Source organism: Chelonoidis abingdonii, chromosome 26, assembly GCF_003597395.2.
Source record: "Chelonoidis abingdonii isolate Lonesome George chromosome 26, CheloAbing_2.0, whole genome shotgun sequence".
Taxonomy (NCBI): Eukaryota; Metazoa; Chordata; order Testudines; family Testudinidae; genus Chelonoidis; species Chelonoidis abingdonii.
In genome coordinates, this window is record NC_133794.1 from 5,180,585 (window position 1) to 5,204,862 (window position 24,278).

The window sequence follows — 24,278 nt, forward strand, 5'->3', positions numbered from 1 at the left end:
CTAAGACCACAAAGCGCAGGGCATTCTTGAGTCATTACATTAGCCGGCGGGACCAACTGCGCGAGCACCGCTCGGCGACATCTAGCGCGCGCATGGCCATCAACAGCCAACTGCGCTCGGGATACGGCCGATGGGCATCTGGGCGGGGCTGTCTCCCGGGGAGCGGGTGGCTAGGGGGCCATTGGACACCTTGACGTCCCCCAGTCTGCAGCGAGCATAGCGAAAGCTAGCCATGTCATCGTCGCGCGAAGGCGGCGCAGCTGCTAGTCAGCTGATGGCGCGTAGCCTAACTATAGGTTTTGCTTGCCACGTTGCCAGAGCATGGTGAGGGGAACATGTATGTCACAGTTAGGAGGGGAGAAACCTTTGTCCTGGTCTGTGAGACACTGTACATAGAGGAACCCAGGGGGTGTCACCGGTGATCCAGCTACCCGCCAATCTCAACACTAGTCCTCTCCCTGGGCTAGATTGAAGGGCACACAGACCAATGCACCTCGAGCCATTTCCTGGCGACAATGGGCGCCCTGGTGAGTGGCTGGGAAAGTGGCTGATCTACCTTGGGTGTGACCCCTTCCACCCCACCCAGCCCCCGCCCCACCCACCTTCCCTACGGACTCCTCCCTCAACCCTTCCCGCTCGCTCTCCCCTCCCCCTACAGGCACCCCCCAACCCTCCTGTCCCCTGTGGACTCTTCCCCCGCCATGGATCTCTCATGAGATTTCGCCCCCCAGCCCTGCCCCTCCCTCCCCCATGGATTTCTCCCCTCCTGCTGAGTTTCCTCCTTCTCACCTGCCCCCATGGATCCAGCCCACAATCCCCTGACCCCGGGCTCCCTGCAGGCGGGGCAGACAGCGCTGATGCTGGCCGTCAGCCATGGGCGTCAGGACATGGTGCGGGCTCTGCTGGCCTGCGCGGCCGACGTGAACCTGCAGGACGCCGACGGCTCGACAGCCCTGATGTGCGCCTGCGAACATGGCCACGCCGAAATCGCCCGCCTGCTCCTGGCCACACCCGCCTGCCACGTGGGCCTGGCCGACCACGTGAGTACCAAGCCCGGCCAGGGCCCTCGAGGTGGGGTCGGGGGGAGCCCCAGCTTTGCAGGTACTCTGGGGTGGTGGAGGGAGCTTGTGCTAACGAGGCGATGTCCTGATTTGCAAATTGGCCTATGCATCAGCCCACTGTGTAACCATTCCCCTGTGAGCGGGAGCCCCATGTCTTGGGCCGGGCCAGGGTGGCTGCTTGCTGCTTTGGGGCAGCCAGAGGGGGCAGGCACATCGAGGGGGCTGCAGAGACGAGCCCCCGCCCGGGCGATTCAATCCCCTGCCGACCCCGCCGGCCGACCCTGACCCCGTCCCCTCCGGCAGGACGGCAGCACGGCCCTGTCCATCGCGCTGGAGGCCGGGCAGAACGACATTGCCGTCATGCTGTACGCCCACATGAACTTCGCCAAGCCGCCCTCCCCGGTGAGTGACGAGTGCGCATGACTCTCCCGGGTGCAGACAGAGCCTGGCCTGGGGCGTGTAACACCCCCACACTGATGCGGCTGGAGCAGGGCCATGCCAAGGGGCGTGTCCAGCTTTCCTAGGTTTGGGCCCTGTTTTCCGATGCCCCCCACCAGCTCTCCCAGCTCCTAGTGGCTCTAGTAGGGGGAGCTGTGGGGTAGAGGCAGTGAGCGGGCCAGGCGGAGCTGGGGGCCGGCAGCCCCTCGGCACCGCCGCAGGGGTCACTGCCAGGCGGGAGCGGGTGGGTCACCCCAGTGCCCAGGGCCCTCCAGGAGATGGAGCCTGCAGGGGCTGGGATGGGGGGACAGTGTCTTGGGTGGGGGGCAGGCGGTACCCAGGGGGTCTGTGGGGAGGCGTGTCACACACACAGACATCTGCAGATGCAGACAGAGCCGGGTGGGCCACACACATGCTGGGCTCTTCTGGAGTGGCCGGCGCAACTTAGAGCTGGCTGGACCCCAGGCTGGGCTGTTATCTCAGCTCTCAGAGAGGTTCCCTGAGCACGGCTGAGCAGATGACCTGGGCCGGGACTCGGCAGCCCTGGGACCGAATTCTGGATCTGTTGTGCATGACCAGTGGCGTGTCCCGTCCCCACTCCAGGCCTCAGTTTCCCCAGCTGTAAAATGAGGCGAGGGAGCAGGCGGACAGGACCAAGGTCGATACTGAAGCCGAAACGTTCTTTCCAGGGGACCCCAAAGCTGCCGAAAGCCGAGGCTGCAGCAGCTGTCCTGCCCACCGAGGCTCAGTAGCAGAGGAGGGACCTGCCGTGTCCCCTCGGCCCCCACCTCCGGCAGCCCCGAAGACACCAATCAAGATGTGGTGGGAGGAAGGGGGTGGGTCTCGAGGGAACCCGTCCACCCCGAGCACTGAGACTCACAAAGGCCTGTCCCTCCTGCGGTCCGAGCTGAGCCACTGGAGCCGGGGGGTGGCTGCTGCTTGCTGATGGGAGTTGGGATGGATGTTGGGGGGCAGCAAGGACATGAGACGAAGGAAGCCGGAGACAAGTCGGTGGCAGAAATCTGGCAGCTGCATTTTCTAAGTCTCCACTGGCTTTGGTCCCGCGGGGAAAGACCCACGACCATGGGGCCTGCCACGGCCGGGTTGATAGGCTCCGCTCCAGCAGCAGCTGCATCGCCCTGGCCTGTCTCCGGCACACACCGGATTCCCATCTGGGGCCATTCCTACACATCATGGAAATTCACATGAGCTGGGGGCTCCCCTCCCATCCCTCCATCTGGCTGGAGACAGTGGGGGAGCTCTTTGTTGCATTGTGGGTACTCCGTCCATCATCAGGTGACAGACCCAGACTCTTCCTGTGCGTGTGACCTTGGGCAAGTCACAGTCTGTCGCTCTGTGCCTCAGTTTCCCCTCTGGATTTTTTTCCCACTTAAAAAAGCTCTCTCTGCTTAGTGTTATTTCTGTGATGGAAGCAGCTGGGGCTCTGTTTCTAGAATCGATTTTAAAGGGAGCAGGTTCTTTAAAAAAAAAGTTCCTAAAAATGGCAGGCTGGGAAATTTGGATGGATTAATTACCCTACCTGGCCAGCAGGGGCAGCACCTCCTCTCTCTATGTACCTGCCTATATCTATATCGCTTTTAGTTGCAACAACAAAACGTTTTTCAATACCAACCCCTCCACAAAGGCGTTTCTCGCTGGGCAGAGGCCAGGCAAGCCCTTGGACCCGAGGTGTGTGGCCAGCGCTTAAAATTCCTAGACAAGGAGACAGTCCTATTTTTATAGCAAATCTATAGATTAATATACACCAAGAAACCCCCGAAGGCGCTAAGTTATTTTACCGCCCGCCCAGGGGTTAGGGCCTCGGCAGACGCAGGCGGGTAAAGCGGAGCAGGGCCCGGCTGGCTGCAGCAGTCAGAGACCCCCGGCTGTTTAGTTCCCACAGCTACACGCTGCCTTGGTACGAGCCAGGTGGGCTTTTAGGATGACGTCTTATTCTTCCCCCGTCCCCCCCAACATTTGGGGCTCGGGGCAAAGCCGCGGTACAAAGCTGTCTCTTTAGCTTCTGTTTGCTGCCTGATCTCCCCCTCCCCGCCCCAGGCATGTTTATCGCCCAGTGCATCATTCCCCTGCCCCCGCACACTGGGCAGTGTCCAGGGTGGGGGGCGGTGAGCCCAGCACTGGGGTTATAGCTGGGGGGGCTGTTTAGTCGCACATACCAAGAGGTGTATTCGCTGATGTCAGTATTACCTTCAGCCTGTAACCTGTTTAAAATAAAGCTATTGGGAAAACAATGCGCTGGTTCGGGGCCATTAAACATCAGGGCTGGGGCGTGCGGCAGGCTGAGCTGAGAGCTGGGCCTGGCTCTGCTGGGTGACCTAGCGTGAGCCACTTTGCCCTCCATGCCTCAGTTTCTCCTCTCTACCTTTGTCTACTTAGACTGTGAGCTCTTTAGGGCAAAGACTTTCTTACAGTGTGTCAGTGCAGGGCCTGGGCTGGGGTCCTCTTGGTTGGGGTCTGGGCAGTGCCTGGCGTGATGGGGCCCTGATCTCGGCCAGGGTCTGGGCAGCACTTGGTCCAACGGGGCCCCGCTCTCGGATGGGGTCTGGGCAGTGCCCGGCGTGATGGGGCCCCAGTCTCGGTCAGTGTCTGGGCAGTGCCTGGCACGATGGGGTCCCGGTCTCGGTCGGGGTCTGGGCAGCGCCTGGTCTGACAGGTCCCCAATCTTGGCCGGGGTCTGGGCAGTGCCCGGCACAACGGGGGTCCTGGTGTCGGTCGGGGTCTGGGCAGCGCTTGGCCTGACGGGGCCCTGATCTTGGTTGGGGTCTGGGCAGCACCCAGTGTGACAGGGTCCCAGTCTGGGTCTGGGCAGCAACCGGCGCGATGGGATCCCGGTATCAGTTGGGGTCTGGGCGGCGTCTGGCGCGACGGGGTCCCGATCTCGGTCGGGGTCTGGGCAGCGCTTGGCCTGACGGGGCCCTGATCTCGGTTGGGGTCTGGGCAGCACTTGGCCTGACAGGGCCCTGATCTTGGTCAGGGTCTGGGCAGCGCCTGGCACGACGGGGCCCTAATCTCGGCCGGGGTCTGGGCAGCGCTTGGTCCAACGGGGCCTCGCTCTCGGCCGGGGTCTGGGCAGTGCCCGGCGTGATGGGGCCTCAGTCTCAGTCAGGGTCTGGGCAGTGCCTGGCACAACGGGGTCTCGGTCTTGGTTGGGGTCTGGGCAGCGCCCGGCGCGACGGGGGTCCTGCTGTCAGGCGGGGTCTGGGGAGCGCTTGGCCTGACGGGGCCCTGATCTTGGCCGGGGTCTGGGCAGTGCCCAGCACAATGGGGTCCCGGTCTTGGTTGGGGTCTGGGCAGCGCCTGGTGCGACGGGGGTCCTGGTGTCGGTCGGGGTCTGGGCAGCGCTTGGCCTGACGGGGCCCTGATCTTGGCCAGGGTCTGGGCAGTGCCCACCGCAATGGGGTCCTGGTCTCGGTTGGGGTCTGGGCAGCGCCTGGCGCGACGGGGGTCCTGGTGTCGGTCGGGGTCTGGGCAGCGCTTGACCTGACAGGGCCCTGATTTTGGTTGGGGTCTGGGCAGTGCCCGGCGTGACAGGGTCCCAGTCTGGGTCTGGGCAGCTCCCAGCGTGATGGGATCCTGGTCTCGGTTGGGGTCTGGGCAGCGTCTGGCGCGATGGGGTCCCGGTCTCGGTCGGGGTCGGGGTCTGGGCAGCTCCCGGTGCGATGGGATCCTGGTCTCAGTCGGGGTCTGGGCAGCTCCCAGCGCGATGGGATCCTGATCTCGGTTGGGGTCTGGGCAGTGCCCGGCGCAACGGGGTCCTGGTCTCAGTCGGGGTCTGGGCAGCGCTTGGCCTGACGGGGCCCTGATCTCGGTCAGGGTCTGGGCAGTGCCCGGCGCGACGGGCCCTGGGTCTCAGCCGAGGTCTGGGCAGCGCCCAGCATGCTGTGTGGACAATCTCAGTCTATCTAGCTCTAACTGCTACCTAATACAACTGCTATTAACGGGGCTGTCTAGCCATGAAATCGCAGCCTCACCTGGGGCGCGTTATTGTCCAGCCAGCACTCGACTTTTAAGCTCTCGTCTCAAACCCGCGGTGTGGCCCGTCAGAGCAAAGGAATGGCCAGACCCCAGGGGCCCATCTACCCCGGTATCTGGCCTCTGCCAGCCACCAGCTGCTGCGGAGGAAGGTGGCAGGCGCCCCCTACTGGCACAGGTTGAAATAAAGTCGCTGCTGGAGCTGAGCATCGTGGGGCTGGTCGGGGTGGTGCCAGCCCGGGCGCATGTCACTAATACAGCCCGGCTGTGTCCCTGCCCGGGGGCTGCAGCCTTTGGACTCAGGCTGGCACATCTCCCTGGTCCAGGCAGAGTGGCTGGTGCCCGGCTCCATGCCCAGCCCAGCCCTGGCCGGAAAAGCCCCAGCGCCTGCCCTTGCTCTGCTGGCAAAGTCCCGGGGCCGGGGGGGCGGGGGGCACGCCAGCGCAAGCCGTCAACAGCTGCTAACGCCTGGGCCTGGCAGCCACTGTCCACTCACGGGCACCGGGTGTTCACCAGGCCCAGCCTGAGCCAGGCGCGCCCCACGCTGAACCGTGGCAGGCTCCGGCCTTGGGCTCCTTACCACCCACCCACCGCAGTTCTCCTGATCCCCCCACCAAGCTCTTCCCCCGCCAGTGCCCCTCACTCTTAACCAGCTGCCCCCCCAGCTAGCCCAGGCGTAGCCCCTCCCCCCCAGCAAACACGGCACCTTGCAGCCCCCGCATGGCAGGCGGTGCCTGACCCACCATTGCGCCGGAGCAGCGCGAAGCCAATTGTCTTAATGCTCAGACACTAAACCCCCCAGCTGGGCTTTGAACCGTTCCCCCCCCCCCCGCCCCCGGCAGAGCCACCATGGGGCAGGGGGAGACATGCAACTTGGATTCTCTCATTGGGCAGCTGCTGGAAGGGGTAGGGGGTCCCTGGGGGCAGAGACCCCTGGGGGGGCTGGAGTGGGAGGAGCCAGAGCGGGGGGGGGAATTGAGGGCATGGGGGAGTGCTGGGGGGTTTGTCCGGTTGGCTCCTGCCCCTCCCCATGCACAGGGTGGGCTGTGGCGGGGGGGCTCCGGGAAGCTCCATGGTGACTTTGTGGGTTCCTTTGTTTTCGCTTGGGTCTCCCTGCCTGCAGTGCGCTCCTGGGTGGGGGTCGGGGGTGGCCCTACAGGGGGCGGGGGGGGCACTTCTTGCTGCCTGCCCCACGGCTTGTACCTCTCATGGCCCACAGAGGAACTAGTGACTCTTGCATTCTCGGGGCCACATGGGACACCCCCCCCGAATCCAGGGGGGAGGGGGGGCTGGGCCGTGCTGTGTCTCTGTGAGATGGGGCCCATGGGGGGCAGGGCCAGCTCCCCGTCTCCTCATCCAGGTAGTTGTGGAAGAGCCAGCTCTGGCCCCCGATCCTTCCACCCCCTCTGTGGCGCCCCAGCGCGCCGCTTCTGCCCCCCAATCCTCCATGGAGCCCCCAGCGCCCCTGAGAGTCGCCTCTGCCCTCCCCCCTCCCCCCGATCCTCCCACCCACTCCGTGCCAACTGAGCTCCCCAGAGAGTCAGCTCTGCCCCCTGATCTTTCCACCCCCTCTGTGGAGCCCCAGCGCCCCGGCTCTGCTCCCCCCAATCCTCCCACACCCTCCGTGGAGCCCCAGACAACCAGGTCTGTCCCCCTGCTCATCCCACCCCAAACTAGCATGCAAGGGAGCCAGCATATGTGCCCAGTCCCTCTGCGCTCCTCACATCTATGCCTGTGGGTCTCAACCAAGGGGCCACAGCACCCTGGGGGTGGGGCTACAAACTCATTTCTAGGGACCACAGGGCCCCACAGCTGAAGCTGGGACCCCCAAGTCCCTCCCCCCACCTCATGGGACTGAAGCCGGACACCCGGAGCCCTGAGCCCCAGCACCCCGTGAGGCAGAAGCCCCCAGCCCCGAATCCTGCCCCCTACAGTGGCTGAAGCCCAGCATCCGAGCCCCACAGCGCTGATGTCCCGCCTGCCCAGCAGCAGCCCCTGTTCTGGAGGCCTCCCCACTGGGCCCTGGCGTGTTCACAGCACGTAGGGAGGGGGCGAATGCCTCAGCTGTACCCGAGGCCCATTCCCTCCCTCCCCACACCCCGGCCCAGCTACACTCAAAGCCAGCCACAAGCCCCTGCCCCCTGGAGGGGAGCCCCTGGGGCTAGGCACACAGGCTGCTAGGAGCCAGCACAGGCCAGGACTGGAAACCGCCCCACCCCCCCACCCGCCCCCCGGCAGGCCAAGCATCCCCAGCTGGCGCAGCACGTCCCGCAGCAGCAGGGAGCCCCTGGGGTGAGGGCGAAGGGCCAGAAGCCTTAGGTGTCTATGTGTCAATGAGGAGGCCTTAGCAGGAAGCTCACAAGTCACCTGAAGGGGTGGGGGGGATTGGGCTCAGTCTATTTGCTGGAGGGGGAAACTGAGGCACAGAGTGGTATAGCAACTGCTTCATGATCACATTGTTCTAACCAGTAGATCCAGAGCTAGGGCTAGAGCTCGTAAGTCCTGACTCTCAGCCCTCCCCTGCTCTAACCACTAGACCCTGCCCCCACCCCCCGACCGGGTCACTGGCTAGCTGCCTTGGTGGAAAGCAGAGCTACCGTGGCTCCCACCGCTAGGGGGTGCCCTCGTGCCATTCATCCACATCTCTAGTCCTCTACCTGTACACAGGCTGCCCTCCCAGGGCCTAGCGTTAACTGGAACCGCTGGGATTTACCAGCACTGAACTAACAGAGCAGTGGGCTGGGCACCAGGACTCCTGGGTTCTGCCCCAGCTTTGGCATGGGATGCAGTGCCACCAACTTGACTGCCTGTACATCAAGTCTTGCACTATTTCCTGGCTTTCCTAAAGCCCTAGCTCCTAAGTCATGTTATGTTAGTGTGACCAAACCCCTCCCCCCCCCCACCCCGTGTTGCCCCCTACCCACTATTGCAATCGTCTTCACGCACAACCTGCCTTGTGCGGGCTTGTTTGAAAACTAACAGCCCTGCCGGTCGCTATCCGGATGGTGAAATGTCCGGGCCCTTATGATGGGTAAATTCAGCAGCTCCCTGTATGATGCTATTAGCATCTGCTCAAAAACCTGGCAGTGCTGCCCCGGCAAATGGCATTGAACAGGCTTGGCCTAAACATGGCAGCGGGATTAAACAGGGGCCTCAAGGTGGCTGGGGAGGCGCTGGCAGGATTCGGCGCAATTTTCATTTGAAGAGCCCGGAGCCGCCTTCCCGTTGCCTTTGTCACAGCTCGACTCAACGTGGGGCCCCTGCAGAAGCCACCAGCAGCTCACAGGACTATAAAAGACGGGCCAAGGACCAGGGCTGCCCAGAGGATTCAGGGGGCCTGGGGCAAAGCAATTTTGGGGGCCCCTTCCATAAAAAAAGTTGCAACACTATATATTCTCATGGGGGCCCCTGCAGGGCCTTGGGCAAATTGCCCCACTTTCCTCCCTACTCCGGGCGGCCCTGCCGGGACCCCCTTTCACCTATGGAGCCAAAGGCCCCAGGGACTTTGGGCACGAGCCGGGCTGAGGGGATGAGCACTAGGGGGGTTAACCACCGCCATGATCAAAGCCCGGGCCCCAACTTGCTAGGTTGAGATGTTTTGCTGCATCTGTCATCGCCTTGGAGCTGGGAATTCACGCAAACTCCTGGCTACTCTTGTTACTAGCCGGGGTTAGTTTCACTCTGCCTGTGAACAGCTGGTTAATGGAACAAACTGTTGACTAGCAATGCCTTAAAGGGGCAATGAAGGTGACCGTCCAGCTGAGCAGTCCTGGTTGGGACTGGTCTGTCCCACACACACAGCTTGGGGCTGGGGTGAGGAGGTGCTAGCCCAGGTAACCGAGGCTGGGGGAAGCCAGTGGAAAGTCAGGCTCCAGGACCCCACAACGCCTCGTCGTAGGGCTCCACAGTACCCAGAGCTCAGGCTTGTCGTGGCCAGTGGCATGGTCTGGGAAGGCACTCGGGGGTACGGGGCAGGGGGCGACAGCCTGGGTGCACCCCAGACCAGCACAGGGAGACGTGCAGTTTTCAGTTTAAAAAATTAATTGATTTCTCACCTTCTTGGTTGTGGAGAAAAGAGGCTCTCTCTCTCTCTCTCTCACACACACACACTCAAACAAGTCTGCATTTGTCAGCCAGTCTCAGGCTCAGGGGTGGGGGGTCTGACATTCATGGGTGTCGATGCTGTGAATAACCCTGCCCGTGCCCAACCCAAACTCCCAGACCATCGCTCACGGATCTAGTCCCGACACCCTGCTCTGAGCACTGCACCCCACTGCCCTCCGAGAGCTGGGATAGAACCCAGGAGTCCTGAGGCTCAACCCTCCCCCTAGGCTGTGACCACTAACCCCCCTCTCCTCCCAGAGCTGGGATAGAACCCAGGAGTCCTGACACCCAGCTCCCCAGCTGTCTCTGCTGACAAATCCCAAGGCCCTTTCAGAGGTGTGGGTGAGCTATGAGGCTGGCTCTGGTGTCCCTCGCAGCTCTCGCTCTTCAAACACAGCTGGCCGGGCTCATGGACAAGCCCCAGTGGGAGCGATGCCTGGTAAGCGTCCTTGTCCCCTGCCCTGTGGCGTAGGCAGGCGGGCAGGGAGCAATGCCCAGGATGGCCCAGTGCCCACTGGCACAAAGTTCAAGCTTTATTTATGTGCTTCCCTCTCTGGCAGCAGGGAGAGGCAAGCAGGCACCCGGAGCCAGGCCTAGGGCAAAGCATGTTAAAATTGCAGGCTGATACCGTACGTCTCAGGGGCTTCCTGGTGCTGGTAGCAGGGAGAGGCAGTAGGAAACACTGTGATCTGTGTCCCAGCCTAACATAAGGTGGGGAAAATTGTGCACCTCTGCTAGCGGGAGCAGCCTGCTTTGTCTTGTGCTGGTTTTGGATTTGTGGGGGTGGCGTTGGGGATTCTCAAGCAGAAAGCTGTTACATGCTGCAGGCTGCCAGCAGGTGCAGTTATGTTTGCACCGCAATGCCGTGAGGGTAACAGCCGCCTTTTGCAAACTTGCATATAGAATGATTTGCAGAAGATATTTGCACAACAGCAGCAAATCTACATCAAACTGCAGCTCTCCCACATGTTAACCCAACTTGCCCCTGGAGACAGAAAGCAAAGCAGCTTCATTGGGCCCAGGCGGCCTCAGCCGAAACACTGTTGATTCAGCGGAGCTACCACCAGCCTGCAAGGTGACCTTAGGCAAGTAAATTCCCCCCCTCTCTGTGCCTCAGTTTCCCCATCTGCAAACTGGGACTGGCCCTGTGGAAAGCAGTGTGGTTAACAGTGGTAAGGGAGCATTCAGGCTTAATCCACAGAACTGCCAGGGAGATATTTTTGAGAACCCTCCTTGAACTCCTCAACCCCCCTCCGCCAGCCCTGGCCAATGGGACCATCAGCACAATGAAGAGGAAAGAAATCAGGGGCTGGTTTGGGGCATTTAAAGTTTTATTCAGTCAGTGCTGTCTGGAAGGAAGAGGGTGGGTCTAAGGCAGGGTTTTAACACAGCTGAGGCCAGGCCAAGGCACCTCCCTCCAAGCAGATTCCTCCTCGCCCCAGCCCGCAAAGTGTGACCCAAACCCAGGCACGAGGCCTCAGCCAGCCCTGAAAGCCCCCCCGGGACAATCACACAGCAGTGACTCGGGCCCTGCTTGAAGAGCGGGACCTTGAGACATCTCCCCTCCTGCAGAGGAGCCCAGCGTGAGCTTTTCTGCAAACCCTGCTCCCAGCCCAAGTACCCCCGCAGCTCTGCCTGGGCCTCAGCTCAGTGTCCTCCCCCAGCTCCCAGGGCCCCCTGGCAGGAGGGGGAAGCAGGCCCTGCATGGGGGATTTGCAGCAGAAAGTGCCTGAACTGAAAGGGGGGAAAAACAGCTAGTTAGTCAGCCCTCACCAGGGCCAGAATCCCCACCCCCAGGAACCTGCTAGTCTAGAACCAGTGCTGCAGCAGCACGTGGGCTCTAGCTTCCCCTGGAGTCAGTAGGAGCTGGGTCGAGAGCCCTGGGATTTTTGCACCAGCCGAATGCCCAGGAGCAGTAAGCCCTTTGCCAGCTTTGCGTTTGCTTCCTACCCCAGCTCAGTGCCTTGCTGATCCGAAGGCAGCCCCCAAGGTCACTGGTTCAAAACTCTCCCATGTACAGGGGAAGCCCAGGCACTGGCAGGGATAGCAAAACCTGTTCCAAGCTGACTTAGAGAACAGCATTGGGAACACCGGAGGCCTGTCTACAGCAGGGCACCCAGTATTGCTAGGGTTAATGTTAACAGCAGTTCAGGTACAGGGGAAGCTTGCAAACACAAAGAAACCCCTTCCTCCTAAGGCTTGCAGGGCACAGACTGACCTGTGACAGAGAGGGGCAGGACAGAGGGCCCTGGGGGCTGCTTCCTGGAGAAAGAAGCCACTCTTACAGCAGCTCCCCTACCCCTCCAATACCTCACTCTACCCCTTTCCCCACTAGTGAGCAGCTAAGAAATCCCAACTTGACCCTACAACTTTCAGTTCCCCCCCCCGCCAAAAGCCTTCAGGAAAGGAGGAATTTACCAGAAGGGAGAACCGGTGCCTGGGGAAAAGAGGTAGACCTTTCTTGTTGCATTTTGATTGTTTATATGAGCATAAAAGGAACTTGCTGAAACATTTAGAAGCAGGGCTGTTGAACGAGGCAAGTGCCAGGAGATCACTTTAGCACCACATGAAGAATCTGTGTAGAAACAGACCACACAGCTGGAAGGTAAGGAGGGTGGGTGGGAAGAGAAGAGAAAACACACAAGGCAGGTGGGTTTAGCTCATGGAACCAAGTTAGGACAAGTTTCACTTGAGCAGTTTTCAGGCAGGGTTTTTCCAAGTCTTAGAAGGGCTTAGTACCCAAATCCCACCCAAGCTGGTGTTTAATTCCCTTAGGTTCCTTTGAAACATCCCAGCTTGTCCCTACTCAATTCCTCTCCCTTTCTCACTGGGGGGAGGCTTGGCTAGAGCTCAGAATCCCACAGGTCCTGTGGTGCTAAGACCAGGGCAAACAGTTAACAGAAGAATTCCAAGTCACTAAACCTGCTGCAGACAAGCCAGGCACCCGTCTCCACATCACAGCCTTGGTGCGATTTTTAAGCTCCTTTCCCTTTCTGACAGGCAGTGCTCCTGGCTTTCAGCAGGAGGCCAGCTGGTGAGAGAGAGAGAGAGAGAAAGGGGAGGAGAGTAAGCTGATTTTTGGATGCACCTCTGCCAAGGAAAGGGAACGTTCTCCATGCTGCAGGCTCTGTCCTCTGGGCCTGACCCACAGCCTAGGGGGAAAGGCTTTGTCCATCACAAGAAATAAATAAAATATCTCCTGTCATCTAGCACTTCTTGGTAAAGCCAAGAACTATGTGTGGAATTAACATCTGGGGCCCCCTTTCCTCAGAAGCACCCCAGGACCCGGAGTACAGAACTCCCCTCCTTAGAAAGGTCTCTGTATTTGACAGAAAGCCCCCAGTTCACGTTGGATCAAGGGCCCAATATTAAAAGTTGGTTTAGGTAACGGAGGACAGAAGCTGCAGAACAAAACCTAAGTTCTGGGTACAGTTTACAGTTGTCAAAAAAGGCAACAAAAGTTTAGAGAGAGGAAAAAGTTACCAGAGGGTGTTTTTTCCTTCCTTTAAGAGTCACTTGGTTTAAATAAGTACGTGTGGTTCGGGGCTATGTGAGAGCAGCCAATCTGTGCCTTATTCTGAAGTCACATGCAAGACTTCAGGGATGCATCCGAAATCATTGAAGAACAAGCTCAGGTTTGGTTACAACGGATACTACAGGCGAGGAGGGGAATGAAACAGCCTGCAGCCTATTCTGATCCATCTCCGCCTGCAAGCAAGGCAGGCTGTCCCACAGCGCATGCATCAGCCCTTGCTGAAATCAGCAGGAAAGTCATGCTCCCGGTAGCTAGTGTCTGATGATTGATCGTATTGCATCCACTCAGCTACCATCAAAACCCCTTGCTGGAGGGAAATAAAAAGTGCCAGGGTAAGGGTTATCTTTGGCTATGGAGCCAGACGGTCACATTTAAATGTACTGTTTATGTTGTTAAAGAGGGCAACTGACAGATCAATAGATTAATCTATGCCACAGTTAATGATTAATATCAGCAAGGCAATTTACAAGTAGGTGTGCCTAGTGGGGAGATAAGCTGGAAACATGCAGTCTACAGAACTCATAAGAGTCTCCTTTGGTTTTTATATTATATATAAATAAAAAATGAACCAGTTCAGGAAAGCAGGCCCTGAGCTTTGAGCACATGCTAAGGTCTCATGTAATTCAAGCTTTCCTGAATTGAGAGTCAGAAGAACTGGAGGAAAAAAAGCTACCCCCACAACATTATCCCCCCATTAGGAAGGGAGAAGCGACTAATTCAGATTCTATATTAATTACAAAGAGAAGGACACAGTGAAGTTTCTACTGATTGTTTCCATTCCAAAAATTTAATTGATCATATTAGACTAGAAATTTTAAACACTTAAGATTTAAAAAAAAAAATCTGTGACACTTATCGACTGTAGACGACACTTCTCCCCAGTAGGCGCTGGTTGTGGCATGGAGTCCGGTCAGTAGTGCAAACGTCCCTTTAGACAGTGAAAGATTTGATGGCAGGTGGAGACACACACCCCCCCAACCTCCCCCAAAAAACAAAATAGAAAGAGGGGATGAAGGATGGAATTAACTCAGCAACCATGAATTCAAGAAAAATAAATAAATCATATTTTACATACAGGAAACAGCTCCAACCAAACATATACAAACACACACACGCACGCCATGGTGTGTGGCAATAGATACTATATATAAGCTGTACACGGCTATTTACACCCTTCAAAATAAGAAAGAAGTTGAATCTGTCACAGCTTCAGGCCAGAAGAGGCGAGTTCTTTGCGCTGGTCTGTAGCCCTGTTCCCCGGCCCGAGGGACCAGGAGCTATGCCAAGGCAGGAAGAGTTGTCCCTTTGTGAACTTTAACCTTTAGATCTTGTAACATTACGCCAGCTTCCCTGCACTTTTATCATTACAATCCCCCCCGCAGACTGAATGGGGACGGGACCGACTCCGATCAGAAAGGCCACATCTAAGCCCTGATCCTGCAAACGTTTGCGAGCAAGGTCGCCCCAGTGCAGGACCAGGCTATCGGTCCATATACACGCATAGGGAACGCCAGTAACTCAAGTACGCGCTACAGCATGGGGAGCAAAAGCTCATCGCTCATGAAGGCTTAGGAGACTTTGTGTTCTGGGTATTTTTGGTAGGGTGCAGAATCGAGCCGACTCAAGTCCTGCACTTTTTGTTTGTATTTTAAATAAAAAAGCCAGTTTTGGGGGGGGCTGTAAAAGTGATTCAGACTAAGCAGAGGGTGGGGGGGGGGCAGCCCGGCGTAGACGTTATCAAGACTCAAAGTGCTAAGGCATGTGGCAACTGTAAACAGTAAAACGAGTCAGGACACGCTCCTGGCGCAGGTTTCCTCCTGCCCCGGCCAGCACAAGCTGTTCCTCTTTGCCCTCCCAGCCAGACACGCAGAGGCCAATGCAACGAGGCCTCTTCGAGCCCAACCTGGATTTCTTCCCTGCAGCCCCCGCGTTCCGCCAACCCTGCAGCGCAAGAAGGTGGCAGGGAGGGAAAGACGAAAGACCATGCAAAAAAGTTACCAAAAATACACAACTCCCCTGAAAAGAACCCAAAAAAGTGCAAGACGGGTGGGGAAGAAGTTGCAGCATTGGAACCCGGAGATGACAATCGGCGAAGGGCGACAGCACCAACCGGCCCATGTCCGAGGAGCCATCCCGTTCAGCACAAGCCATGCCAGCGTCACCGACCGAGAGAAGCACCTGGGTCATGTTGTATCTGCCCGGGGAGGGGATGGGGTGGGGAAAGAGGGTCTGAAGACTTTTCTTCAAGCAGGATAGGGACATGGTACGTGTGTGTCAGGTGGGGGGCGGGATTCCAGATCTAAGCAAACATCCATCCCTCAGAGGGGGCGCACGCAGACAGACACCGAGCACAGACGGGACGGCAGCACCGATTTGGTTTTTAAGTCCCTGATACAGATCTGGCTCCATCCTTCTTCCCTGCCGTTAGTCCTTTAGTGAAGCTGACCAGCTGCAGGCATGGGGACTCCCAGCTTACATCCAGAGAAGTCGTGTTTCTTTCCACCTGCCCGATTTCTTTTCTCCTTCACACGTAAAAAGAGTTCTCCTCCTGTCCCAGATCAAATGGAAGAAAACCAGCAGGTACGTCCCCCCGGGGGGGGGGGGGGGTAGGGGAAGGAAAATCGACTGCATCTGATACAAAAAAAGTATTAAATATATAAAACATAAAAACCCCAGGAGTCAAACCAGATGCGTCTCCTCCCACAAGAGCCAAACAAACAGTGTGTTGGGGACAAGCAGCGCAGGCCCATCAAGTTACTCAGGAAGTGGCGCGGCACTGCGAGCGGGTTGGACAGTTGTTAAAGAATCAAAGAAAGTCAGGGAAAAGAAAGACGTGGTGCATCACTCCCTCCCGTGAAACGAGCAGCAAAGTCTGGCAGGAGGCACGTCCCAGGTTCACGCTACGTCGTCTTCCAAGCTGACGATCTGTCTCTGTTAAGGAAACACATTTCAGCCGTTACCAAAGGTTTCTCCTTCAGACAAGATATGGGGCAGGGATCTAGCTTAGCCTCCGAAACCAAACAAAGAGGCTGCTTCAGACTCCAGGGTTTGTCCCTATTGGGTGAAGCTCTGACTAGCCAGGATGCATCAGCCATTGGGAAACAGGATGCAGGAACTTCTGCTTCAGAAATTGCTTGTGCTAAAGGAGAACTCCTCTGAGCTGCTGGCAGTATAGAGGCTAGGACACAGTTAAGTTACTCCGATTCCAATTGGGCGGGGGGCAGTGTGTTCCCAGGCATCCTGAGAAGGTGTGAAATATCAGTGAGACGAGCAGTGTCTTTGCCAAAGCCCCAAGCTGGGGCGGGGGGGACAAACAAACCAAAACAACACAACACACTCAAAAAAACTTTTGACAAAGCAGATTCCGCGACCCCACAAATATTTGTCAACTACAGGAGTCAATTTCCCTGCATTTTTTGAAGCAGGGAACTTCGACGCGTCCCACATGAAATGTGTGTGCGTGGAACAGCTTTTTGTCTGCGCAATTCCTTTCAGGATCAAGGCAGCTGACAAAAAAACCCCAGAAACTTATTTGCCTTTTCAGAGTTGCCGACAAAGCAAACCCGTTGTTTTGGCCCAGCTCTGCTCAGGCCTTCCTGGCTGCCAGCCCTGCACACAGCCACGCCTGCGGCTCTTGGAAGGCAGACTGGGGACATACTCGGATCATGGGCTCCTTGCCACCAGCCTCTCAGGGGGACTGTAGACCTCCCGGCTCGCATACTGGGCGGAACTCGGTTTTGCAGCTGGATTTGAGAGGCTAGCTGAGGCAGGGAGCTGCTTACCGACGGGTACGTGTATCCGTCCTGGCTCCGACAGATGTGAACCTCGTCCTCTGTCGTTTTCTGATAGACGGGGTTGTCAAAGTTGATGCTGTTGATGTTCTTGAGGCGCCAGTTCTTCCACACCAGGAAAGCACCAAAGGCGATTAAGCTAATGAGCACTAGGGGGGAGGGGAGGAGTGAGAGGAGGGGGAACATTGTAACTGCTGGAATTAAACACAAGCCCCGAGAAGTTCTAGTCAATCCCTGCCCCCGTGAGGCAAAGGTACAGTGGGATGTGAAATCCCCACGGAGCACAGAGGCCCTCCAACTGGTCCTGATCCAGCAAAGCATTTCAGCGGAGGAAGGATCAGAGGTCACTGAGGTCTCTCTCTCTGGTACTTAGACCCCGCTGCTGGGGACTACGAGTGCCTCATGATGTGTTCACCCCCACAGCAGCACTGCTTTTCCCCACTGCATTGATGGGGAAACTGAGGCAGGCATCCATCCCAGGGGTCCCTAACGCATTCCTAGGAGAAATTCCTTCCTGCCTCCAGACCAGGGCAGGCCACTGAACCCAATGGCCATGGCCAGCCGCCTCGGCAGCCAAGGTGAGGAACAGCCAGGATCCAACGCCCAGTGATTTTGTTCACAGAGAAAGGAGGCTGCTCAGGACAGCCAGCGTTTTAGGAACTTACCCAGCGGCAAGACAACGGAGAGCGCAGTGCGGCCGCTGTGCTTGTCCTGGTTGGTCTCAGCAGCAACATCATTTCGAGCTGGAAGAGTGGAGAAGCCAGTTAGCTGCAGCAGAGGGAATGGCCACTTGGCTCCAGCCGAGACAGGATGGTTTGCCTACCCCAGGTGCTGCACAGGAATCCCACTGGTCACAACATCTGACAGAGCGACTGGCTGACTCTAGGCTCTTCTGCTGCACATTGCAGCAGCCTCCTTTTACAGGTGGGGAAACCGAGGCACAGAAGCCCAGTGACCTCAGGCAAGTTGGTGCCTAGGCAGGATTAGAACCCAGGAGTCCCAACTCCCATTCTCCCCCGGCATCTACTCTTGAGGCTACACTCCTCTCCCGGAATCGAAAACAGAAGCCAAGTGTCCTGACACCAAGAACACCCGGCTCTAACCATTAGACAACACTGCCCTCCTCGAGTTGGGAGCATAACCCAGGAGTCAGAACTCCCAGTCCCCTCTGCTCTAACCGCTAGACCGCATCGCTACCTATGGTTCTGGACAAGGGAGGATGTTGGGGGGGGAACAGAAAGGCATTCTTACCCTGCTGGGATAAAGTGACCATCTCTGACGTGGTGAGGTCGAGGCCATCCCCAGCATGGGTGCTCGGCACCCCAGCCGTGGCAGTCGGTGGCCTTGCTGTCTGCTTCAGGGCACTGGTCATGGTGAGCAGCCGGGCCAGAGGCGTGGTGCTGGCGGCAGCGGGGACTTCCGGATCTGGGAGGGGAAATTTAATACTTAGCGGAGGGGGGAAAGAGAGGTTTCTCTGTCCCTTTTACTGGCAGCCTAGAGAGGTCAAGTGACACCCAGCATCACACAGGGAAAGTCAACGACCACTCTGAGAATAGGACCCAGGAGTTCTGGCTCCCCGCTCCCTTGCTCTAACCACCAGGAAATACTCTCTCCCTCTCCAACAGGACCGGGCCATCTACAGAAAGCTCGGCACAGACACACTGGGAAAGCCAGCGAGCTGGCAGCTGGCCCCACAAGCGTTGGCCAATCCCCCATGTACCTTTGGAGCAGCTCCTCATGTCCACAGCGAGGTGCAGGCCATCGGGGCAGGCACAGGTGTACTTGGGCGAGTGGTGTGTGATCTGGGGGGCAGGGAGGCACAGGTACTCGCAGCCGCCATTCGGGAGAGGGTGGTTCTCGCACCAGTTGACGCCTGGGAGGGCACAGAGAGCATAGGCCTGAGCACTGAAAGCAATGGGGTGGGGCTCCGGGGACGGATGGAGGGGTTCTGCAAGGAGATCCCAACGCGGCAGCAGAGAGTCCCGCAGCCCACACACCCCGGTCCAACCGGATGAGCGCCTGCCGTACCTGCAGGCTGCCGCAGGTTGTGATACAGGACAATATCTTCCGGGGAAAACAAGTCTTCTGCCACCAGGGTGACATTGGTGCCCGTCAGGCGGTTGGCGCTGAAGATGGCTTCATTGAGGATATCCGTCCAGAACACTTTATCCTGAAGTGGGATTTGAGATGGAGAATCAAAAAAAAGACACCCCCCTTGTTAGCCACTGGTTCCTCCCGACATCCACCCACTGAAAAAACCCAACAGCATGTGCCAGTGACACAAGCAAATATTGAAAGATGCAGACAAACGCCTGGCCTCTGTATCCAAAGCAAGTTGCATCACTGATTTCTGCACGGTGCAAGGTCCAGGCAGTCCCAGACCTTCCTCCTCCAAGTGGGACAGTCGACCCCATGGATTGAATTGGGGTCGGAGAAGGGCTAGAGATTTAGTGACTGGTCAGCGGCCCAGATGAACGTCCCCGTTCGGAGAAGCCCCTACACACTTCAGCTGTAAGCTCCTGGGCCTGGCTTTTCCATTGTGTCTACACAGCCCCCAGCAGAAAGGGGCGGTGCAGACCGGATTGAAGCCTGTAATGCAGTGTCACCCACCAACACAATCTCAGTGCATCTACTGCAGGTGCCGGGATGGGGACAGACTTAACTCGGAGGGGAACGTTTTCCAAGAGCAACGAGCAATTCCTGGGTGTCCAACTTGAGATCCCTTAAAGTGGCTGGATTTTCAGGGGGCACGTGCTCAGTGGTCGCTGGGGGTCGGGGGACTGCACCACTTTCGAGGTGTCAAGTGGGTCAGTCACAAAGAGGCACCCACGTCATTAGCTGCCTTTGAAAGTGGGGAGCTCCATGACGCTGGGGGCAGGTCCCTTGATTTTGTGCCCGATACGTTTAAGTTTCCACCGTGGATTTCGCAAGGCGGATCCAAGACAGAGGAGCTTCGACCAAGACTCACCTCAAAGACGGTGACCGCGAAAGGGTGAGCCAGTCTCTCCTGGTCCTCGAGGATGGTTTTCCTGCTGCCCCCGTCGACGCCCACGCTGGAGATAGAGTGCAGCTTGGAGTCCACCCAGTAGAGGCGCTGGTTTACCAGATCTGAAATAGACCGGGGCTGGTGAAGGCTCCAGAGGCTCCAGGACAGCAGAGATCTCACAGGGAGCTGGAGCACTCAGCTAAGAGACCTTCTAGACAAGCCAGACTCCCCATTCAGCCAAGCCACGGAGAATCCAGCCATGTGAAAGGAACGCGTTACGCTCCAGTCTGTGCCAATGCTCCTCAAAGCTATGGGAGCAAAGAGCGGCCAGAGACTCCTGTGCTGAAACCTCCGTGTGGCCGAGAGGTAAAGGAACCCGATTTAAACGGGACACGTCACCGATCGAGTTGGGAGCCTCGATCTAGACCATTTCTGGCCTTCAGTAAGTGGCCTGGACGGATTTTCAGAAGCTCCCAAGAAACTCACTCCCCGAGCAGCTTAGTTTTGGGCTCCTAGACTTAAAGATCTTGGCCAATAAACCCCCCTGTGTGTTACTGATCCCTCCCCCCTCCCAGCTCGTTACACTGGAAAGAGCTTTAAGCAGCTTCTCTAGACTCTAGCCCCGATGGTTGTTCTTCCACCCATAGAAAGGTGGGGTTAAAAGGGGTCACTGCATCACGGTGCCCAGGCCAGTGAAACCACATTGGCCAGATCCCCTTTGGTTTGCGATCCGTTTCCACCTGGGCTCTCCTCAAGGGAAGGTTCCTTCAGTTCTGTGTGCGCCCCCTGGTGGGGAACAGTGGGACCCATGGACACCCCCGCATGTACCTAGAGTTATTCCATTCGGCCACTCGATGCCGTCTTGCACCAGGGGAAAGCTGTCCACGCCATTCAGCCCGCTCTTGGCAATCTTGGCAGAGCTCCCCCAGTCCGTCCAGTACATAAAGCTGCCAGGGGGGAGGCACAAGGAGATTAGAAAGCACTGCTCACCGGGGACCCGCCAAGCTAGCGCAACACAGGGGAGACAGCTCCGAGTCTGGCCACAGAGTTCAAGCCCATCTCCATTTGAATTCTCCTGTCAGGGCACCAGACGTCTTGTCTGTCTGTGTTGCTGAGGGATGCTCCGACTGCCCCTTCCCCTCCTCCCATTACACACGAGACGGCTTCAAGGCCACCTACCCATGGCTGGGGTCCACCACGATGGCACGTGGCTTGGAGCTGGGCTCCTCCATCAGGGTCTTTCTCTTGGTGCCCTCCCTGTTGGCCACAGAGACGGTGCCCAGCGCCGAGTCCGTCCAGTAGATGTTCCCGTGGACCCAGTCGACAGCGATGCCGTCGGGGGCTCGGAGGCCGGTGCTGATCACAACGGTGTGGTGGGTGGCGTTGTCAGCCTGGTCTAGCCGGGTGCTGCAGGGGAGAGGAGACGGGTTAGAGCCGGGCGGCTCAGACCCAGCGGCACTGGAAGAGCGGTACCAAGCACGTCCTCGCAGCGCCAATGAACTTCAAGGAACTGCCTCAGTTTCCGCCCGCGGAGGATCAAGGGCAAACTCTGGCACTGGTGAGAAGACGCCAGACCAACCGTCCTGAGGACCGACAGCCTCTAGGCTCAGGACGAGGGCAGCTTAGGGAGACGCGGGGCCAGCTTCCCCCCAGCCCCTCTCCCAGCATGCACCACCCCTCCCAGCCCAGGGCGGAGACCTCACAGGCATCTCTGCTGGGGCTCCCATGAAGGGGCTCGTGGTTTCACTATGTGGACCCCCCCTTTGCTGGGAATTGTGATTAGCTTCTTCGCTGGAGGCTCTATCAGCTGGGGTGGCTTTCGCACCCTGCTGGGTCGGGTTCCCCCTGCTCAGTGGGGTTCTGGGGAAGCGCTTGGCGCTAGCAGAGCCAGGCTGCCCCGGCGGAACCGGCTTTACCTGTAGATTTTCTTCTGAGACAGGTCAGACCAGTAGATTTTGCGCTGGGCAATTTCCAGGTCCAGGGCCACCACGTGTTTCAGGTGGGAGATGAGGCTGCCGTAGTCGCGGCGATCCAGCGTCATGCGCCTCACTTCATTGCGGTTGGTGAAGAACAGGTACGCGATGGTGCCTGGCGGGGCCGGGAAGGAAGAGAGGGGCCATGAGACAGGGCCAGCCAGCAGGCAGCCACCGGCAAGACGTGCCAGGGCCCTTCACGGACGGAAAGAGGGAACCGCCAGGCAGAGCTGGAAGTTCACAGTGACAGAGACAGTAACAACAAGACACCTGCTGTCGCCGTGGCGACAACTGTGGCCACAGCCCCCATCCCGCAGGGTTGTTTCCGCCTGACACCGCCAGGCGCTGGGCAACAGCCAATTGGTTTCTCATTAACCACTCGCAACAGTTTTCTTAAGCAAAATCCCACTCTCCGATTCCGCGAGAGTCACCTTATCTTAAGGCAGGGAAGCGTCTGAAAAGCAGGGACTGCCGAGATCCAGGCCTGGTAGGCCCGAAACAGCCTGGCATCATGGAGGGACTAGGAACCAGATGCTGCATTGCACTGGGATGCGATCCCCCTTTTTCCAAGAATACTGCGGCCTGGCCAAGACACAGGAGTGTAGATCAAACGAGGGATCCCCAAGAACCAGGAGTTGCTGACATACCGATGGCTTTGCAGGTTTTGGTAGTGAGGTCAAGCTGGTAGCCTTCATTACATTCACACTTGTAGCTTCCCTCCAGGTTCACGCAGATCTGGCTACATGTATCGGGGCTCAGACACTCGTCAATATCTGCAAACACCAAGAGGAAGCAGTTAAAAACCCCTCAAAACGCAAGAGACAGGATGTCCCAGCAGAGATTTTAAGAGAGAGAAATCAAGTTATTTTTTTTAAACTCTGGGGAGGCTGAGAGCCGCATGCGTTTGCTGTGTCCCAATCCCAGAGGAGCATTTTGTTTGGATACTGAAAAGGGGTCTGCCAAGGTAGACTGGGGAGTGGGCTTCAGGAAGGGAGCTACATTTACCACCGTAATAAAAACGGACTCGCCCCGATTTCAGGGCTAGGATGGCGGCCAGAGGTCGCCTTACTCATCAGCAGGGCCCTGTTCAAAGTCAGCTGCGTTACACTGAGCGAAGCCACCTGCACAGCAAGGCAGCCACATGTCTGTTCACACCAAGGAGACCTGCCTTTGCCCGGAATGTGGCCAGATCACACCCCACCAGTCAGACGGCACTTGCAGGCCGCGGTGCCGTTGGGAGCAGTGCCTGGACTCCGCGCATGCTGCTTAGAAGCAGACATTACCCCTCAAAGCCAAAGAAATCTCCCCCACGGCCAGAGAGAGGCAATTAAAAATACTGCTCCGGACTGGCCTCCCGCAGCTGGGAGTGGGTTTTAAAGCCGCATCCAGCAGTTGGCGGGAGGTTGACAGTGGTGGAGAACCTACCTTCACATTTCTTCTGGCCAACCAGCTGGTAGCCCTCAGGACACAGGCACTCGTAGCCAAGTTTGAGATCTTTGCATATGTGGGAGCAGCCGCCTTTGTTGTCCAGGCACTCGTTTGTATCTGGAAGGAGACCGACGCGGCGTGAGCTGAAAAGCTTTGCCCAGCATCGTCACCTAACCCGCCTGTCCCTCCAAGGCCATCGACACACCACGCTGGCCCCAAGCGGAGGCGTTTGTAAGCGCGACGCTCACCGCCCCCTTCTTGAAACCCACCCGAGAGTCCGCAGGATCCAACATGTCAACAGCAAAGGTGAGAGAACCAATTTCAAGAAACTTGGGATCCCAGCTAAACAGAGCCAGCTGGGCTCCCCGGAAAGGACGATGCCCTCGTCTGGCCAGCTGTGCATCTTCGAGCACGGCCAACGCGAGACCGAGCCAACTCTTACCACACTCCTTGATGGGCTCGTCGGACCAGTCCCTGCAGTCCCGCTGCCGGTTGCACACTTTGTCCAGAGGGATGCACTCCCCAGAGCGGCACTTAAACTTGTCAGGCCCTTCGCAGGCAGTCACTGGAAGGAAGGAAGGAGATTCTCTTGAGTTTCATGCTGGGCTTCTCTTGCAAGAGAGACGAGCACTGGACGGCTGCTCTTCCCCACTCAGTCAGAGCTAGAGAGGTCTGCCAGCAGAGCGCCTCACCTCCAGCACTGCAGAGAGGCCAGGGCTGGGGTGGTCAGTCTTCCCGCTCCTCCAGCTAGGTGCTTGTGATGGAGGAGGGACTGTCTGTGTGGGGAACGGGAAGGAGTAGGGACTGTCTGTGTGGGGAACGGGAAAGCAGGGGATGTCTGTAGGTGAGGGACAGGTGATCAGCCTGTAATCCGACCCCGGCAGGGGAGAGCTCCTGGGCGGAGGAGAGGGGGACAAAGGATTCGGCCGGTGGGAGAACAGGCAGGACAGTTTGGGTTTGGGGCTGTGG

At 58.0% G+C, this 24,278-nt stretch overlaps 2 protein-coding genes across 3 annotated transcripts in view; one reads left to right on the forward strand and one right to left on the reverse strand.

Moving 5' to 3' along the window:
* The window catches only part of KANK2 (KN motif and ankyrin repeat domains 2), a 24,405-nt gene extending 20,656 nt beyond the window's left edge, over positions 1-3,749 (forward strand). Inside the window, exons 7-9 of the mRNA XM_032780328.2 lie at positions 808-1,040; positions 1,365-1,463; positions 2,189-3,749. Of these exons, the coding sequence (XP_032636219.1) occupies positions 808-1,040; positions 1,365-1,463; positions 2,189-2,251 (395 nt within the window). The 3' untranslated portion in view covers positions 2,252-3,749. The remainder of the gene's footprint in view (positions 1-807; positions 1,041-1,364; positions 1,464-2,188) is intronic.
* A 10,152-nt stretch (positions 3,750-13,901) lies between these two features.
* LDLR (low density lipoprotein receptor) overlaps positions 13,902-24,278 on the reverse strand; it is a 32,963-nt gene continuing 22,586 nt past the window's right edge. Inside the window, exons 6-18 of one of the 2 annotated variants that reach the window (XM_032780392.2) lie at positions 23,752-23,874; positions 23,307-23,426; positions 22,529-22,654; positions 21,825-21,996; positions 21,088-21,315; positions 20,737-20,855; positions 19,891-20,030; positions 18,951-19,092; positions 18,643-18,795; positions 18,174-18,347; positions 17,588-17,665; positions 16,914-17,071; positions 13,902-16,062 (exon numbers count right to left, since the gene is read on the reverse strand). In XM_032780392.2, the coding sequence (XP_032636283.1) occupies positions 16,027-16,062; positions 16,914-17,071; positions 17,588-17,665; positions 18,174-18,347; positions 18,643-18,795; positions 18,951-19,092; positions 19,891-20,030; positions 20,737-20,855; positions 21,088-21,315; positions 21,825-21,996; positions 22,529-22,654; positions 23,307-23,426; positions 23,752-23,874 (1,769 nt within the window). In that variant the 3' untranslated portion in view covers positions 13,902-16,026. The remainder of the gene's footprint in view (positions 16,063-16,913; positions 17,072-17,587; positions 17,666-18,173; positions 18,348-18,642; positions 18,796-18,950; positions 19,093-19,890; positions 20,031-20,736; positions 20,856-21,087; positions 21,316-21,824; positions 21,997-22,528; positions 22,655-23,306; positions 23,427-23,751; positions 23,875-24,278) is intronic. The other variant, XM_032780390.2, reaches the window with a different exon arrangement.